Genomic DNA, 17,580 nt, shown 5'->3' with positions numbered 1-17,580 from the left:
TCAGCAGAGGACAATTGATTTAACTCAAAGCATCAAAGGAGACTGATCAACTATCCCACACCATCTTGTTATCCTCAGAGCTATGACATTCATTCCCTTTCCTCTATAGTGGAATAAACCATAAAATACCCCTTGTTTGGAGTTACCACAAAATATTATTTGTATTATTTTGTAATAATTTGCTACTTCATTTACTAGGAATACCAAGGAGTGATCATAAAGAAAAACTACTATTTAGGAAGTTGTTTGTAGTATTCAGTGAGCTAAGTACTTTGGCTCTGAGCTGATAGGCACTAAAATCCAAAGAAGTTTAAAGAGCAGATGTTGGGGGGCACCTGGGTGGCTCAATGGGTTAAAGCCTCTGCCTTCGGCTCAGGTCATGATCTCAGGGTCCTGGGATCAAGCCCTGCATTGGGCTCTCTGCTCAGCGGGGAGCCGGCTTCCTCTCTCTCTCTCTCTCTGCCTGCCTCTCTGCCTACTTGTGATCTCTGTCTGTCAAATAAATAAATAAATAAATCTTTAAAAAAAAAAAAAGAGCAGATGTTGGAAGTTTCAAGAGGGTACAGGACGCTTGGAGAGTACAATTCAGGAAAGTTAAGAAAAACTTTCTTCCCAAAGGTTCTGGACCTGCTTGTATAGCTTTTGCTGCTTGTTCTTTTGCCATAAAGGCAAATCCCTTTGGATCTCCAGTAGACTATAATGTGATTTATACTTACATAAACAACATTACTACATTTCCCGTATACTCTTTCAATCCAGCCTTGATTAATATTTTGGGGAAGTAATTCCTATGATACATTAGAAGCAATATTAAATATATAAGAATTCTTGATCAAGGTCGATAAACTTTTACTTGGAATATTAAAAGAAAGAGAGGTATTGTTTTCCTCCATTTTATAGATAAGAAAACTGAGGCTAAGAAGTAAATTGGTTTATTTAAGGTCACAAAACTCCTAAGAAAGAAGAAAGCTAGTACTGAACCAATACTTCTGTCTTAGAGGTTATTCTTCCCCTCGTTTATCAATGCTTCTCTGTCCCACCACCCACAGCTCTAATGAGATGGAGCTTGTTGACCTCTCCCTAGCCAGCGGAAGGTGTTAGGTGATACTACTGCACTGGCTCTATCTCCTTCTTGCTGCTGGAACTAGAAAACAGTTTGGCAGAGCGGCTCCAGGTTTCTGTTTTCTCTGCAGATTTTTCTTGGTTCTGCATAGTGAGACTTTCAGTAAGAATAATAGACTGAAATGATAGCATAGGAAATCCCAGTTCCTGTCCCCACCAAAACATCGATAATTAGCCATGGAGAAGTGGATAAATTCCTAGAAACATGCAACTGATCAAATCTGAATCATGAAGAAACAGAAAAATTTGAACAGACCAATAATAAGTAAGGAGATGGAATCAGTAATCAAAAACTTCCTGACAAAGAAAAGCCCAGGAGTAGGTGGCTTCACAGGTGAATTCTACCAAATATTTAAAGAATTAACCCCAATTCTTGTCCAATTTTTCAAAAAACTTGAAGAGGAGGCAACACTCCCAAACTTATTTTAGGAGGCCAGCAATATACTGACACTAAAACAAGATAAGGACACTACAAGAAAATAAAACTATAAGCCAATATCCCTGATGAACATAGGTCCAAAATTCTCAACAAAATAGTAGCAATTGAAATTCACCAGCACTTAAAAAGATCATGCATCATGACCAAATGGGATTCCATCCCTAAATGCAAGGATGGTTCAATATATGCAAATCAATAAATGCACATCACATTACTAGAATGAAAGACAAAACTCATATCATCTCAATAGAGAGAGAGGCAGGGAAAAACAGGCACCCAGTTTGGAAAGGAAGAAGTAAAATTGTCTTTGCTGATAACATGATTTTGTATACAGAAAATCCTAAAGACTTGACCAAAAAAACAAAAACAAAAACAAAAAACAAAAAGACAAAACAAAAACCAAAAACAAAACTGTTAGAACTAATAAAAGAACCCAGTAGAGTTTAACGATACAAAATCAACATACAAAAAAGCAGTTGCATGTCTATACACTAACAATGAACAATCTGAAAAGAGAATAAGACAGTCCTATTTACAAGAGCATCTAAAGCTATAAAATACTTAGAGATAATTTTCACCAAGAAGTAAAAGATCTCTAAAGCAAAAACTGTAAGAGATTGATTAAAGAAATTGAAGAAGACACAAATAAATGGAAAGATATCCCATGTTCATGGATTCCAAGTGTTAATAATGTTAAATTGTCCATATCACAGAGTCAAAAGCCAAGCAATAAACACATGCATATATGGTCAACTAATATTTGAAAAGGGAGCCAGATATAAAAGTGTGTTTTGGAGGAGCCCCAAAATATTTGGGGCTGAAGGGTGGGAAAAATGAGAGATGTTAGCCAAAGGGTATAAACTTTCAACTATAAGACAAATGAATTCCAGGGATCTAATGTACAGCTTGGAGACTATAGTTAACAACACCACATTGTATTATAATTGAAAGTTGCCATGAGATCAGAGCTTTGATGTTCTCACCATAACAACAACAATGAAATGATAATTGTGTTAGGCGAAGGTGTGTTAACTAACCTTATTGTGATAAATAAATCACATTGTATACTTTCAACTGACACAATGTCTTATTCAATTATATCTCAATAAAGCCAGGGGTGAAAAAAGAATAATGGGTTTTCAGTAAAATAAATTAAATAGAACACAGGTGGGGATGGAGGCTGGCATTCTGACTCCAGAGTCTGTGTGTTTAATCCCTATATCAGACTGCATTCCTCAGTGGAAGAAGAATTCTGGGAAGTGTGTCGCGTGAATGGGCAGGTAGTTGAGGCCATACCTGAATGTGTTCCCGCACTGCTGAAGGATTTGCCATCACTGTTTGAGAGTCTCTGATAGGGTCACCAGATTTTGCAAATAAAAATACAGGATCCCCAGTTAAATTTGAATCCCAGGTAGACAATGAGTAATTTCTAATATGAGGTGTCCCGTGAAATATTTGGGATATACTTCTACTAAAATGTATTTCTCATTTATCTGAAATTCAAATTTAACTGGGCATCCTGTATGCCATCTAGCGTTCATATTCCCGAAAGGCGGCGGGATGGCGAGTCATTTCACATTAGCCTCTCTTTTCTTGCCAAGAGCCTGTGGCTTTTTCTTTAGATTTGAGCAAAATGCTACCAAAGAATCAAATCCAGCCCACTGCCTTTTTTTTTTTTAAATATGTCCTGCAAGCTAAAAATGGTTTTTTAAACATTTTTAATGATTGAAAAAATCAGTAGAAGAATGATATTTTGTGACATATTAAAATTCTACAAAATTTGATTCTCTTTTGGTGTCCATAAAGATTTATCGATACAGGGGCAGGCTCATTTGTTGACATATTGTCTCTGGCTGCTTTTGCACAATGGCAGATTCGAACAGTTGCCATGAAAAGTATATGACCTATGAAGTGTAAAAGAGTGATTCCTTGGCCATTTACAGAAAACATTGCCAACGCGTGTTGGACAATTTCTCATTCATGATGGGTAACAAGTTGTGATCGGCCATGTGCCACAGCGTATTTCCAATGCTCTAAGTTGGCCCCTTTGTCTCCCCCGCTGACCCCCGCCTCAAAACCGGCCTCTTTAATGATGTTTTGGCCCAGCCATCCACCGAGTTGACAACCTCCTTTACAAAGCTTGAATCTAGACCCTCAACTGCTTTTTCTTGAGGAACCACAATCCAAAAATCTGCCAGCGAGTTCATTTAGAAAAGGCAGGTACAACTGAGCAACTACAACAAGGTTCATCTTAAAGAACTGCCCCTCCTCCGGCCAGAACCCTTCCTTTCCAGAACCTTCTTGCCTTACCGACGAGAGCCCATGACCCGCAAATCCATTTGATTCTTCTTTATTGTTTTCAGAGACATGGGCCCTCAAACACATTGTACCACTTGGTCAGGGATGTCAAAAAGGTAAGAACCCTCCTGACTGAAGGTCGGAGGCCTGTCTTGACTGCTTCCTGTGATTAGAAAGCGCCTCTGTTTTGCATGAGCTGCCAGAGCAGTCCTGTCCCCGCGAGCCCCCTCATTTCAGGACGCTGTATGTGTGTGTGTGCGTGCGTGTGCGTGTGCGTGCGTGTGTGTGCGTTGCCTTTTAACGATGACATCTCTGCTTACAAGGCAGCTGTGGTTTCACCTCCCGCCTCTGTGGTTTTAGATGCTTTCACTGGACATAACGTTTTCGGAAGGCAGAACGTGTCATGTTTTTGAGAGCTTCGCACCACGCTGGGTGGATTTATGCCACTGCCTGTTTTCTCCCACACGCCCCTTACCGTCTGGGGAGCTAGTTTCCATGTTGTTGGACTAACTGTAGGCAGGATCGTCACGTCCTAGCTCCTGAGGCCTTGCGTCACTGTCCCTTCTAACATTATGCAGAGCACAGGAAACACGGCTCAGAAAGTCTCAAGCATCAGAGACGAAAACACATGTGTGCATATTCCATTCTTCTAAGACTTGATTTTTTCCGGTAGATTTTTTTCACATTGCCATCTAACTTGGTGGTGTGTGTTGGGCGGGTGGGGGAGACAAGCAGCCGGGAGGTTTGGATCAAGGAGAATTATTCCCATTTTACAGACATAGAGGGTGTGGTTAGGGAAGAGGCGGAGTTCAAACTCAGATCCTCTGATAAATAATCATAAAAGAGTGCCAGATCTTTAGTGACGACGAGGTGTGTGGCACTGACCTGAGTCTACTGTACATCGCAGCTCGTTTCATTGTTGTGACAATTCTTTGGAGTCGAATTGGTATTTGATTATTGTTATTATATAGTATGGTTCCAGGGTATAGATGGGAAGAGTGAGGGGCAGGGAAGCTATGTTTAATCTTAGCCAAGGGCTTGTGGTTTTGCTCCCTTTGCTCTCTCTCAGGGGTAACTAACTTCATTCTGAAACCTTGACAGCATTCCCAGACACTGCTCTTCTAACTCCAGAGGACAAAATAGATGGGGGCACTTTTCCCACCCCCTGCACACAGAGGCACCCCACCCACCAGTCCATAGCAATTCTTCACCAAAGCCCACAAGGACCTACTCAGAGAAGGCTACCAAGTAAGGTCAAAACTAGAGTACGATCCCTTCATCTCATAGGAGTCATTGTCTAGAACTTCCCTTAGAAGTTTGTTTCCCTTGAAAGGCCAAGTAAATGTCCTGGGGCTGCTGAGAATGTACGTATTAAGTAGCTAGACCTCTCCTAGTAATGAGTAAAGGGTACCAAAAAACAAACAAAAACCTTCTGCTGGCTCTTAGAGACTTTCCTCTCATCTCCACACAAACTTACTGAAGGGTTTTTCATCTGAGAGAGTGAGTGAAGCCTTCAAAGTGAGAGAAACAGACGCTGCACAATCTCTACCCCCAGTCCAACCAGGTGGTCTTTACCAAGACCACATCTTTCCCTGATTTGCCCCATTTAGAGCCAGAATCACATCTGCCACCAACAGAGCCATTTCTCTTATCCTCAAGCCTTCCAATTTTGTGTGATTTATTCTGGCTTAAAATTGCCTGGAAACTAAATAGGGGGAAGGATCTCGAAAGATTAAGTGTACACATCTAACGCATATTCTCTGCCAAGATATTTGTTGCTCGTGTACCACAAAACGTCCTGAGGGTTTTTAAATAGTAAATAAGATATCATCCCCTCCCCCATCACTGAGAGCAAGTCTGGGTCACTGCAGAAATTGTGAGACTTTCCGAAGAGACAACTATGCCTTTGTCCCTCAACCTCAGCCATAGGCCAATTCGAGCCTTCAAATAAAGTCACTGATTCACCTCCCTCCCCCCGCCCCATTTTCTCAATATTTTGCCGGATTTTCTAAGGGATTTTTGCAGTTAGGTTTCATTGAGTACAAATGATCAAAATCCCTCCTGTTAGGTTCTCTTCCTTGCAGGGCTCTGCTTTGCAACACCATTTCCTCCCTTCTGAAATCCCACTCACTGCCTCTTACAGTCGCTCACGTCACTGGCATTAGAAGGCATGTATTTTTAAGGTAGCGTTTTTTTTTTTTAACTTCTCAGCTAAAGATGTACTTCAGAAGTAATACAAACTAACAAGAGAGAATGGGATGTGAGGATTGGGAAGGAAGGAGTATTAGGAGCTGTCTTATTTTTCTTTCAAGTGTGATCCAAATATTGGAACAAAAATATATAAGGATTCATTTATGTACTGATTCAGTAACTGGAAAAAGTGATTGCAAATGACCCAGGGTAGTTCTGAGCTGGCTTAAGAACCAGTTAAACTTTTACCTGGGAAAAGAGACTGATAGTCGGGTGGGGAGAAACAGACAGCCTGTGTTTCGTTTCTTCGCTTGGGAAGAGAGAGGGACAGGAAAAGCAGACGCCTGTTTACTTCTGTGGACGAGGTGAGCCCCTGACTTAACGACGAGAAGGGATAACAGTGGGAGCTCGAGGAGGGGAAGTCTCTACGTTTCGTGTTATATGGATGAAGGGAGCTAAGAATGAGGGGCCTTTGTGTTTTCTTAAGAAGTAAATGAGAGGAGGGCGCCTGGGTGGCTCAGTCAGTTGAGTGTCTGCCTTCAGCCCAGGTCATGATGCCAGAGTCCTGGAATCAAGTCCCGCGTTAGAGAAGTTAACATCAATGCACATCTTCTTCAGATGGTTCCAGATGACGTCCAGCAGTTTAGGCCAATGCGATTCGCAGGGTCTACAAAAGCTAGGTTTAAAATGCTAAGAAAATCTTGGGCAGTTTAAGCCATTTTCAAAATTAAGGAAGTTGGTAATTCGCATGTGCTTTGTGCTTTAGGATTGTAGGACTTTATGTTACTTGTTAATTGATGTGATCTGTGACCAAAAAATATGAAACAATAAGGGATAAGCCCTGGTGTGAAATGCTACTCCTATGTTAGGAACATAGTTCTGAACCTTAAACATAGTGTTTGATGATATGCCTGGAAAATCAAAAGCAAATAACTCTTAGGAACCCAGGGAGTACGTTTAGGAATCACCTGATGGTCCCACGTAACAGCAGGCTATCTCCAAGCCCAGCTCTCCTTTGACTTCCACAGAACCAACTTTGGAGAACTGACTCTCAAATTATTTATATCAAGGGAACAATCTAGGAGCCAGGAGGTAGAAGGCTGGTTATACAGCATCCGTCAGAAAGTTTAAATGATAGAAGCTAACGCACTTCCCGGAACTGCTTTTCTGCATAAATCCATCGGACGCAACAAGGCCACATTAATCCAGAGCAGCCCGAGTCTGTCTGCTTTACCGCGAAATCTAACTTGCCATTTTTAGTAGCTAACTGTCTGCTCGATTTGTGCCTCTCTGTGTTTTAAAGTACTAGCTTTTCTTTCCTAACTTAAATGTGCTAATACTTTGGATGACCTGTACTATTATTCCCCACAAAGGGAGGGTGATAGTTGAGTATTATATAGAGGTAGTTGTGAAATTATGACAGTTTAATGTCATTCACGTGGGAATTAAGACCCAGAGCTTTGGCAGAACGAAAGGGTGGGGGAAGCATTTTAGACAGTCTTTGGATAAAGAAAGGACATTTTCATAATCCCATCTGCCGAATTCATGCAGATTTGCAAAAGAATTTTTATTTTTTAAAAGATTGCCTGGTCTATAACAAAGCTGAACATTGAGGGAATGTCCTCTTTTCCATAAACTTTGGCCAGAATAGACTTTTGAACACCCTTCCTTGGTAAACTCAATGACCAGCAATCACTTTACACCTTTATATACATCAGAAGGAAACAATCTTCTTTTGAATGCTTGTTATAAGTTTCCACAAAATGTGTTTCCTGAACAGCTGAAATCTGATAGCGATATCACGAGCTGACTTCTGAAAAAGTATATTCAGAAGAGCAGATCCATACATGCATTTAAACTCTTAGTTAAAAGTCATCTTTAGGATGGCATGGATTAAAATTTACCTTCAGAGAAGTAGCCAGATTTTTGTCAGATTTTACCTGCTGATAGAGCCAAGCCTCTCTGTTTCACTCTGTGGATCAAATTGTTTGAGTCACATGGCTTGCCATGTGTTGTTGAGGCATGAAAGGGGACGTAAGTGCTCAGGCATTACCAATTACCAAAGTAATTACCAAAAGAGGAAGGAGGGATGAACAGAAATGACAGAAGAAGCATTTCTTCAGTGTCGTTGTTGGCTTCCTATTTGGAAAGCCTCCAGGAGAAGGAAGACTCTTCCAGAAGGTTTTTGGACATTACCTGTGGTGTCTCTGCTTTTTCCAAAGGAGGTGGATGCGATGAGCTCAACACCATCTCTTTCTAGTCCTTAACTGTCCTGTCTCTGAGTCCTCAGCTCCACTGACCACACTTCAAGGGTGGTTAATGGGAACTTTGTCAACTCTGCATGCTCTGGACAATAGTCTTTGCCCAGAGCCCAAGCAGCATAGAAATGAGAGCAGCCTGCCAGGTACAGGTCAGAAAAATTGGACCTCTAGAAATAGACATCACCTTTGAAGTCACGCTGCCCAAAGTGCCTGTTTGCAGAGTGTAAACTGAGTCACAGAGAAAGGAAGCCATGTGCCCAGGGTCACAGAGAAGCAGAGCTGGACCACAGTCCAGCCCAGTGCTATTTCCACTGCGGGGTGCTACTGCGGGCTGTTCTCTGTGTTTGTGATATCTAGGGTTGCAGGTGGCCAAGGCCATCAGCCCAGCGCATCAGACATACCCCAAATGTTCCCATTCCCTTCAGAGTTCATCTAGGACACAGTTATCCAAAGAGGCTAAGATGGTACACGATTTTATTAATTTTATTAAATCTATTTCTTCTTCCCCAAAAGGTTTCCATTCTCCCCAGTAAAAATTGTGAAACTAATTTCCCTTAATTTCCGTGCTTTCTAAGACTCTAGGGGGAGAAAACAGATGCAATCAGTCTTGCAGGCTTTCAGACACATTACCTGGTAAAGTAAGCTGTCCCTCCTCCAGATATTACTTTAACAAGGGCATCTGACTCCTGATTTCCAAGTCCTCCAATCTGCCCTATTCATGTACATCGCCTTATTACTCATATAAAACAGAACAGGCAGGTAAAATGCTGATGGAACCGCCATTGGGTTCGGTCCGGTGAACATCGCCCCCTTATGGTCAAACAGAAGGCCAGCCCGTTCCTTTAAGGCCTTTGCTCAAAGCTGGGCAGAACCAAGACTTTGCTTCCTTGAATCCCTTCTCTGGCTTGATACCAGATCCCATGTAAATCACTTCAAAATAATCAAGCTTTACATGAGAAGTTCCTACAAAAAAAGATTCCAGCACCTTCCTTAGGTAGTATATAAACCTAAGGGCCCTTTATGAATATAATCATTGGCAAAAATATTTTCTTTGCCCCTCTCAACTTTTGATTATTTTGAATTTTACCATTATCACTTTCCTGGTAACCCCTACTCCTATAGACAATCCCAAAGCATAATTCTTGACACTCCCTGTCGGTCTTCAGGCAATATTGGTGTCTTGTTCCTAGAACTCAAACTGACGTTCACACATCGGTGTCTCAAAAGAAAATATATAGGTGTTAGGTTCGCTGTTACTCATGTGTTTTAAATTGAGAAAATTCTTACGGGATTAAAAATAGGCACGCATTCATAGACTTGCTATGCCTTCCTTCCGAAAGCATCACACTACATCTCCTAGGTTTGTTTCTGTAACCTGGAACTTGGGCTTTACAGACAATAGAGGCCATCGAGTTCCACCCTTTGTACGGGAAGAAAACGGAGGCCTTGCAGGAAGCTGGTTGATTTATGAAGGACAGACAGAAAGAAGCCCAGGACAGTTGATTCCCAGCCACTGTTGTTTCCTCTGCCGGCCGCACAATGCCCAGGAAAATAACACAAATGCAGGACCTCCTCTGCGGGTCATCCTTATAGGAGCCAAATGCATAAGAGAGGAGGCGGACCCACACACGTCCAGGCTCTCGAGCTCTTCTATTCCTGAAAGAAGAGGCCTGCCTACCCGTCGGGTACAGCCCGTCGAGACAGAAACTCGCAGCCTTGCTCCCCTGCCCCCACACAGTGCAGAAAAGCAGTTGCAGGAGGAATATTTTCAAACTCAGTTTCGTGTTTATGGAAAGGGGGATACATGGACAGTTACCATCTTAAAACTTTCTCTGAGTTCCCTTTCCTCTGTTGTTGCCACGCTTGGCATAAAGAGGTCAGGCAGTTGGCCTTTTCTAATAGCCTGTGGGGAGCTTCCCTTGCCAGTGTGGTTAGGCTGATGAGCTGCTCAGAGGAGATGGCGGAATTCTGAGCATGGCAAGGAGGAGAATAAGGCCATTTTTATGACGGGAACTTTTGGGTGGGGTTCTGATGAGCCAAGCTCAAGGATGGGAGGTGTTCTCTGCCTGAAGTCCCCCAAGCCTGCTTTGTGCCCCAAGCCAAGGGAGAGGTAGAACCCGACGGGTTGGAACTGTGCAGAGGCGGCAAGCCAGTCTAAAGGGTAGCACTAGGCTCTCCTCTGCGGTGGGCTGGGACGACAACTGCTATCCCCTTGTTCCCACTCCACTGAAAATACCCGCAAAGCCATCGGTCTATTTCAAGTCGAATTTCCACAGTGACGCGGGGCTCTCCCAGATAGGATGACCCAGAGACCGTGGCTAGTTAGTTGCATTACTGACCAGAACACAGTACCAAGAAACCTGAAACTGAGACTGGATCCCAACCACATCAGTGAATTGTACTGTTTCACTCATTCTCAACTTCACCACAGAAACCTCCTGAATGCCGACCACACACCAGTCACTATAGAAGGCACGGGGAATACAGAGATCAGTAACACCCTCAAAGCTATAGGTTTGGTGAAAGACTACAGTGGGCCCCTTCTAACCCTGAATGCCCTTCAGATGGGTGCTGTTGGCCATAGCAAAGCTGAGTATGGGTAACAAAACCTATCCTCGGTTCTGCAAAAACGGAAGCTGATTTCCTAATAACAGTGATTGTACACCATGAGTTTTCTGATTCTGCCACGTGAGCCCACCTGACCCACCTTATTTAGCACAAACTTGGGTGTATCTCAGAACCACCCAGAGAGCTAACAAGGCACGGAGAAGCCCATACATTAAAGCCAGCGCTTGGCACTGTCACCAAGTTCGCCAGGTGATTCTGATGCCACCAAAGTTGGAGAGCCACCACCGTGGCTATGAGCCACTTCTGTAAGCGGCAGAAACCTCACACGGTATCGGGGTGGGTCCTCCATTAAGACAAAAGTAGACAGAGCCCTCCCACCTCTCCACAATATATCTGAGGCTTCCTACGCAGGGCAGGGCTGTACCCTCGTGGTTCGTGGTACAGAGCGTGCTCCTGCCGCAGGAAGCCAAACCAGACAGCGCGTTCCTTACTCGCGCTTTTTGGAACTCGCGGTGCGCTCAGAACTTGCCTAGATGGAACTAACTCTCCCCTGACCTAGCAGAGCAGGTATTTTCCTTAGACCCTAGAGAGAACCCTTTTGGTGTAGAAACCAGTAATGAGTAGACAATGAATGATAATAAAATCCTTATGTTTTGCATCCGTGCATACAAGCCCCATAAAACTTAAATGCCATCATTCTTGGTCTTTAAGAAATGCTCTTCTCTTTGAAAGAAAATATCCCAAACCTCCTTAATTCCAGGGAAATAAATATTCCCTCAAAATCTCTTCTCATGCCACCCCCTTTCTATCTAACCACAAAGGATGCTCCTAACTGACTTCATCCTGACATCCATCCGCTCTCCTTTTATGAAAAAGCTGCTCCTTTTTTTTTTTTTTTTCCATTGTTCATCGAGGTTTTGCAGAGGAACTCTCAGCATATCCCACCTGATGCAGGCGATGGTAATAACAACCATCTTCTGGAAGGAGTCTTCCTTTAGTGAGTGGGAAGAAGTAAATGGTTAGCAAAAGCGGGAGCAAGCCTGGGGCAGAGGCAGAGGCAGGGCAGCGCTGGGCGGGGGCCGGGGGACCTTCTGGGGAGCAGAGTTGCTAGCGGCTGGAGCTCAGTGTTTGCCATGTCAAGCCTTGTGTTTCTCTCTGCTACACTGGTGTTTTTTTCTCCCCAGCTGAAGACTTGAATAAATATTTTGATTTTCTGTTATTGCCGACGATTTCTGCATCTTCTTATTTAACTTATGTCTTCTTTCCAAGCGAGAATATCCAGGTTTCGGTTGGATCTATTTTAAGGTGAATTAATTAACCAGCATAATACTACATTCATATGTTTCTGAATTAGTTTTTTTTTTTTTACTCTAAAATAGTTACAGAGCACATGGCATCGAATCCCTAGTAAACCACACTGTCTTTTGCGTTTGTGTGTGTGTGTGTGTGTGTGTGTGTTTGTGTGTGTGTATGTGTGTGTGTGTGTGTGTGTCGTTCTTCCCTGATAGGGGAACCTGCCTCCGGATTACAGAATCAGCCTGATAGACATCGGCCTGGTGATAGAATACCTGATGGGCGGGGCTTACCGCTGCAACTACACGCGCAAGCGCTTCCGGACGCTCTACCACAATCTCTTCGGCCCCAAGAGGGTGAGTTTTGCAGCCGGTTCCCTTTCCTGGGCTCCTGGGGAGGACTAGGGTGGGACACGTTTGGGATGTGGCTTCGTTATCTCCCAGGGGGAGATCCAGTAAGAAGGCAGCTGGCCCCACCCACCTCTTCCCTCCACCATCAAATCCATTAAAAAAAAAAAAAAAAAAGGCAGTGTGTTGGGGGATACACCCCTTTCTTTTCCTCACTAGGTCCCGTTAAAATCAGAAACCGGCCCCGAGAGTGAGCCCTAATGATCAGGGACTAATCATGAAATTCAAATTAGTCTTACCTGCCTCAATCATGGTTTTTGGTCTTGGGAATCCATTTATACCTTTAAAAAATTATTGAGGACCCCCAAAAGCTTTTATTTCTGGGAGTTCTATCAATTGCTATTATCGTGTTAGGAATTAAAGACTTCACAATATTTATTAATTATTAATATTAATTCATTTTCAATTAACTCTAAGAAGCCCATTACCTGTTAACATAAATGACATGTTTGTGAAAAATAACTGTATTTTCAAAACAAAATTTGGTATAAGAGTAGCATTGGTCTACATTTTGTGCATATTTCTGTAATATCTGGCTTAATGGAAGAAAGCTAGATTCTCATATCTCCTTCTGTACTCTGTTGCCAGATGTTTGGGTTGAATTGTACAAAGAAAATCTGACTTCACACAAAGATGTGACAAATATGACAAATATATATAAGTGTATATATATATATATATATATGTATGAAGGAAGGAGTGTTTTAATAATTTTTACAAATAATTATATTCTTTTTTGATGCTGCATACATCAAAACTCAGTTGGCAATTTCTTAAAGATCAGTGGAAACATAAAATCTGAAATAGTTCAATGAACTTTTCATACCCTGCAACTTCAGATTGCATTGACTGATCTTACAGTTTGGATCTGGGAACATGGTAGACTGGTCATTGTATCATATCGGTTTGTCAAGTTATGCAGATCTTCTGACGGCTGACACATCTCATTAGACAATTTCAGAAACTCGCCCTTCACTAAAATCACCTCCAATCTCATCAGAAAAGTCTTTAACTTCTGAAAAACCGTCCAGGTCATGGGGGAGAGAATATGCAAGTTTTTAAAAATTCTAATTTTTTTCTAATTTTGGCTTGGAAAATTCTGTCATTGGCAACAAATACCATCAGTTAGTTATTTTCCTTGAAACGACAGCTCCACTTAGGCCATTACCAAAAACGTCCGCCCAATGTCCAAGGCTAAGTAAACGGTAGTTGGTCTACCAGTCATTCCTTCAAGTAGATCGCCCATGAAGCAGTGTGGCTCTAATCCAAGTAAGTGTGTGTTTGTCCTCAGAACGACCTGTCCTCTTCCACTATGTAGCAAAAGTGCTTTCAGCACACTTACCATTTCATCCCTCAAAATAGCCAAAAGACTTTTTTTTTTTAGTATGGAGGGTAGAGATTTAATATAGTTAACTTTTTTTTTAGGCCTCATCAAGGACTTCTTAAGTCTAACTGGTTTTTTGTTTGTCTTTAAATTTCAAGTGCGTAACAGTGGAATCTAATGGCAACTAGTGAAGTCTGGGGCTGCTGCCTTTGTCATTCCTGCTAGGGCCCCCCACAGTTTGGCTCACCACTCACTCACTGCCTTTGCACCATCATTGCAAAATGTTAATGGGTATTGAAACCAAAGAACATCCTAGTATTATTAGGAAAACACCTTTGAGCCCCAGAAAGGATCATATGATTCCTGGACCACATTTTAAAACTGTTACTCTAGCTGGTAGTGGGCATGATTTCTGCCTTTTTTTTTTTTTTAAGATTTTATTTATTTATTTGACAGAGAGAGATACAGTGAGAGAGGGAACACAAGCAGGGGGAGTGGGAGAGGGAGAAGCAGGCTCCCCGCAGAGCAGGGAGCCCAATGCAGGGCTCGATCCCAGGACCCTGAGATCATGACCTGAGTTGAAGGCAGAGGCTTAACCCACTGAGCCACCCAGGCTCCTTGATTTCTACTTTTAACAAAGCTGATCTTCTGATGATGAAAATATTTGGTGGTGCTCGAAGACCACTTTGAAAACACCAAAAAGTATAAATAAGAAAAATAAAATCACACAAATTTCAAACTGTGATCACTTTAGAAGCTAAAAGGGAAAGAAAGGGAGAGAGACAAGGTTCAGGCTAGTCTTAGTTTTATTTTATTCCAAAATAAAATTTGGAGGAATGGAGAATACTTTAACCTTGTTAGTTACCGAACAACTTCCAAGATAGCACCTCACCATTCTGTAACACTTAAAACACAGAACTGGAATTCCTGATCCCTGAGATGCAATTTTGTATCTCCACTTGTTAGGTATAAATCAAGTTCTGTAATTTGCTGAGTTGCCTTCTCTGTGTGTGTGTGTCTTGGCCTATGGCTATTTTGCACATTCCCAGCATGACCAGTGATCCCACTGTATGTGCTGACACTTTCCATGGCACTGAGCACCTTCTGCCATGGTCTGCACATGTCCTGGTGGCCCCACTCACCCTTGCCTTACTGGACAGCTACATAGGGAGATGGCCCGCGTGAAATAGCTAAACACATACTCTGAATAATATTCCAAGTCTCCAGGTAATAGAGGCCTTGCAAAAGGGCTTAAGAAATAGCTCTTGGTTTGACTGAGCCCAAGTGCTAGAGATCATGGAGATGTCAGCCAAGCAGTTCAGTTCTGGGAAGATGAAGAAATTTTGGGTCATAAAAGAGATTATCAACAGGGTCTACCCTTGGACGATCTCATTATGCCTCTCTGGGTGTCTGGTTTTCTGTGATTCACCAAAATCATTAAATCCTTAATTCTAGAATTTCTTTTTTTTATAAGATTTTATTTATTTATTTATTTGACAGAGAGAGAGAAAGTAGGCAGAGAAGTAGGCAGAGGGAGAGGGGGAAGCAGGCTCCCCGCTGAGCAGAGATCCTGACGTGGGGCTTGATCCCAGGACCCTGAGATCATGACCTGAGCCAAAGGCAGAGGCTTTAACCCACTGAGCCACCCAGGCGCTCCTTAATTCTAGAATTTCTATAAATGGGTTCCTCTTGTGGTGTTTTGTTTGGTGAAATGAATAAATGCTATATGTGCAGAAAAGTTCTTCTATTACCTGGTTAAGATATAGTAGGATTCTTTTCTTACCTCTATAAAGAAAAATCTAACTTTATATATAACATTTCTTTTTAAATAGCCCAAAGCCTTGAAACTACTGGGAATGGAGGTAAGTATTTGCCCAAATTATTAATGTCAATTATTTGTTTTCTTTATTATACATTTTAAATATATATGTGTGTGTGTGTGTGTGTGTGTGTACACACACACACACACACACATATATATTCATTTAATTGGTAAGGCTTAGTATGTGATTCTAAAATAAGAAAGGGAAGTTTTTTCCCAGTTTTTTTTTAAGATTTTATTTATTTATTTGACAGAGAGAGATCACAAGTAGGCAGATGGGGGGTGGGAGAAGCAGGCTACCCACTGAGGAGAGAGCCCCATACGGGGCTCAATCCCAGGACCCTGAGATCATGACTGAAGGCAGAGGCTTAACCCACTGAGCCACCCAGGAGCCCATTTTTTCCCATTATTAAGGGGGGCAAGTTACAGTAGCTTTGAAAATTCTACCATAAGGTTACATTAGCATTACAAGTAAGAAAATAAGTCTTACTTGAAATACTAATTTGAAAACCAAGGAAACATATAAATTCCAGTGAGTGAAATTTGTTCATGGTTGTTTACAACTAGCAACAGATCCAAAGGCCAGAAATACTTCACAAATGCATCTAAGAGGTTTGTAGAAAGTGGAGATAGGTCATCTGTTTCCCATTTCCCGTCTCTTTGTGTGGGTGTTGTCATTTATGCACCTGTAAGAAAAGGATGTCCTTGTCCTTTCAGAGAAAAGGGCAATGCTGTCCATCATGAGGCACAAATAGCCTTACCTGTAGGAAAAGAAATGGACAAAAACAAAAGTGAAAGGAAGGAAGGGAGGGAGGGAAGGAGGTAAGGAGGGAGGGAAAGGAGGAAAAGAAAAGGAAAAGAGAAAGGAAGGGAATGGCCCATTAAAAATACTTTTTAAAAATCAGGTATAACACCAGCATATTCCCATAGGGCTATGCTTCTGCATTCATTACAACTTATTTTAAAGTTAGGCATGAGTACTTTTGGGTTAGGAGCTGGGATAGGCTAGTTTGTTTCTGTGTTGATCCCGGATCAGGACCCTTAGTAGGTATACAACAAATAACTATTTAATAAATGTAACTGGTTCGTTTCTAACTCCACCTCTGTGTTTTTTCCCTAAAATTATAGGATGATGTCCCCTTGAGGCGAGGAAGAAAGACCACCAAGAAGAGAGAAGAAGAGGTGGACATTGACTTGGACGACCCTGAGATCAACCACTTCCCTTTCCCTTTCCACGAGCTGATGGTGTGGGCCGTCCTGATGAAGAGGCAGAAGATGGCCCTGTTCTTCTGGCAGCACGGCGAGGAGGCCATGGCCAAGGCCCTGGTGGCCTGTAAACTTTGCAAAGCCATGGCTCATGAGGCTTCAGAGAATGACATGGTCGACGACATCTCCCAGGAGCTGAACCACAACTCCAGGTTGGCCAGCCCAGCAGGGGTCCTCAAATACTGGAGGGTCTGAGCTACCCAAACCTTTAAGCGTGGGTAGTATCACCTCCATGGTACACACAAAGAGGGTGGACGTGAATAATTAACATTTGTGGCACACAGTGCTAGACAGAGAAGTATGCAAGATACATAGATTGTATTTCATCCTCTCGGAGAATTAAGTAACTTGCCCAAGATCACACCCTCAGGGTTGATAGGGCTCCAACAGGAACTGAGGCCTGTCCCATTAAAGAAGACCTACTGTACTCTGATTGTTGCTTTTTTCAGTCTACCTCCCCCATCCAGAGCCTTGAGTACCAGAACAACCACCTGCTTGACTTATGCCCCCAAAACATAGTAGATGCTTAATCGACGTCAGCTGGATGAGCAAAGGAACAGACCAGACCCTATGAAAGACAACGAGGCCAC

At 42.4% G+C, this 17,580-nt stretch overlaps 1 protein-coding gene across 6 annotated transcripts in view; it reads left to right on the top strand.

The window, feature by feature from the left end:
• LOC111153534 (transient receptor potential cation channel subfamily M member 3) overlaps positions 1-17,580 on the top strand; it is a 486,919-nt gene that overhangs the window by 396,173 nt on the left and 73,166 nt on the right. For 2 of the 6 annotated variants that reach the window (XM_022512596.1, XM_022512593.1), the window contains 4 exons: positions 3,925-3,975; positions 12,387-12,527; positions 15,735-15,764; positions 16,853-17,142. In XM_022512596.1, coding sequence (XP_022368304.1) covers positions 3,925-3,975; positions 12,387-12,527; positions 15,735-15,764; positions 16,853-17,142 — 512 coding nt within the window. Of the gene's footprint in view, positions 1-3,924; positions 3,976-12,147; positions 12,184-12,386; positions 12,528-15,734; positions 15,765-16,852; positions 17,143-17,580 lie in introns of all 6 variants that reach the window. The other 4 variants (XM_022512597.1, XM_022512595.1, XM_022512592.1 and 1 more) reach the window with 3 other exon arrangements.

Source organism: Enhydra lutris, unplaced genomic scaffold, assembly GCF_002288905.1.
Source record: "Enhydra lutris kenyoni isolate GAN:26980312 unplaced genomic scaffold, ASM228890v2 scaffoldscaffold33, whole genome shotgun sequence".
Taxonomy (NCBI): domain Eukaryota; kingdom Metazoa; phylum Chordata; class Mammalia; order Carnivora; family Mustelidae; genus Enhydra; species Enhydra lutris.
Note: the sequence above shows the minus strand (reverse complement) of the source record. Positions and strands in the feature narration are given on the sequence as shown.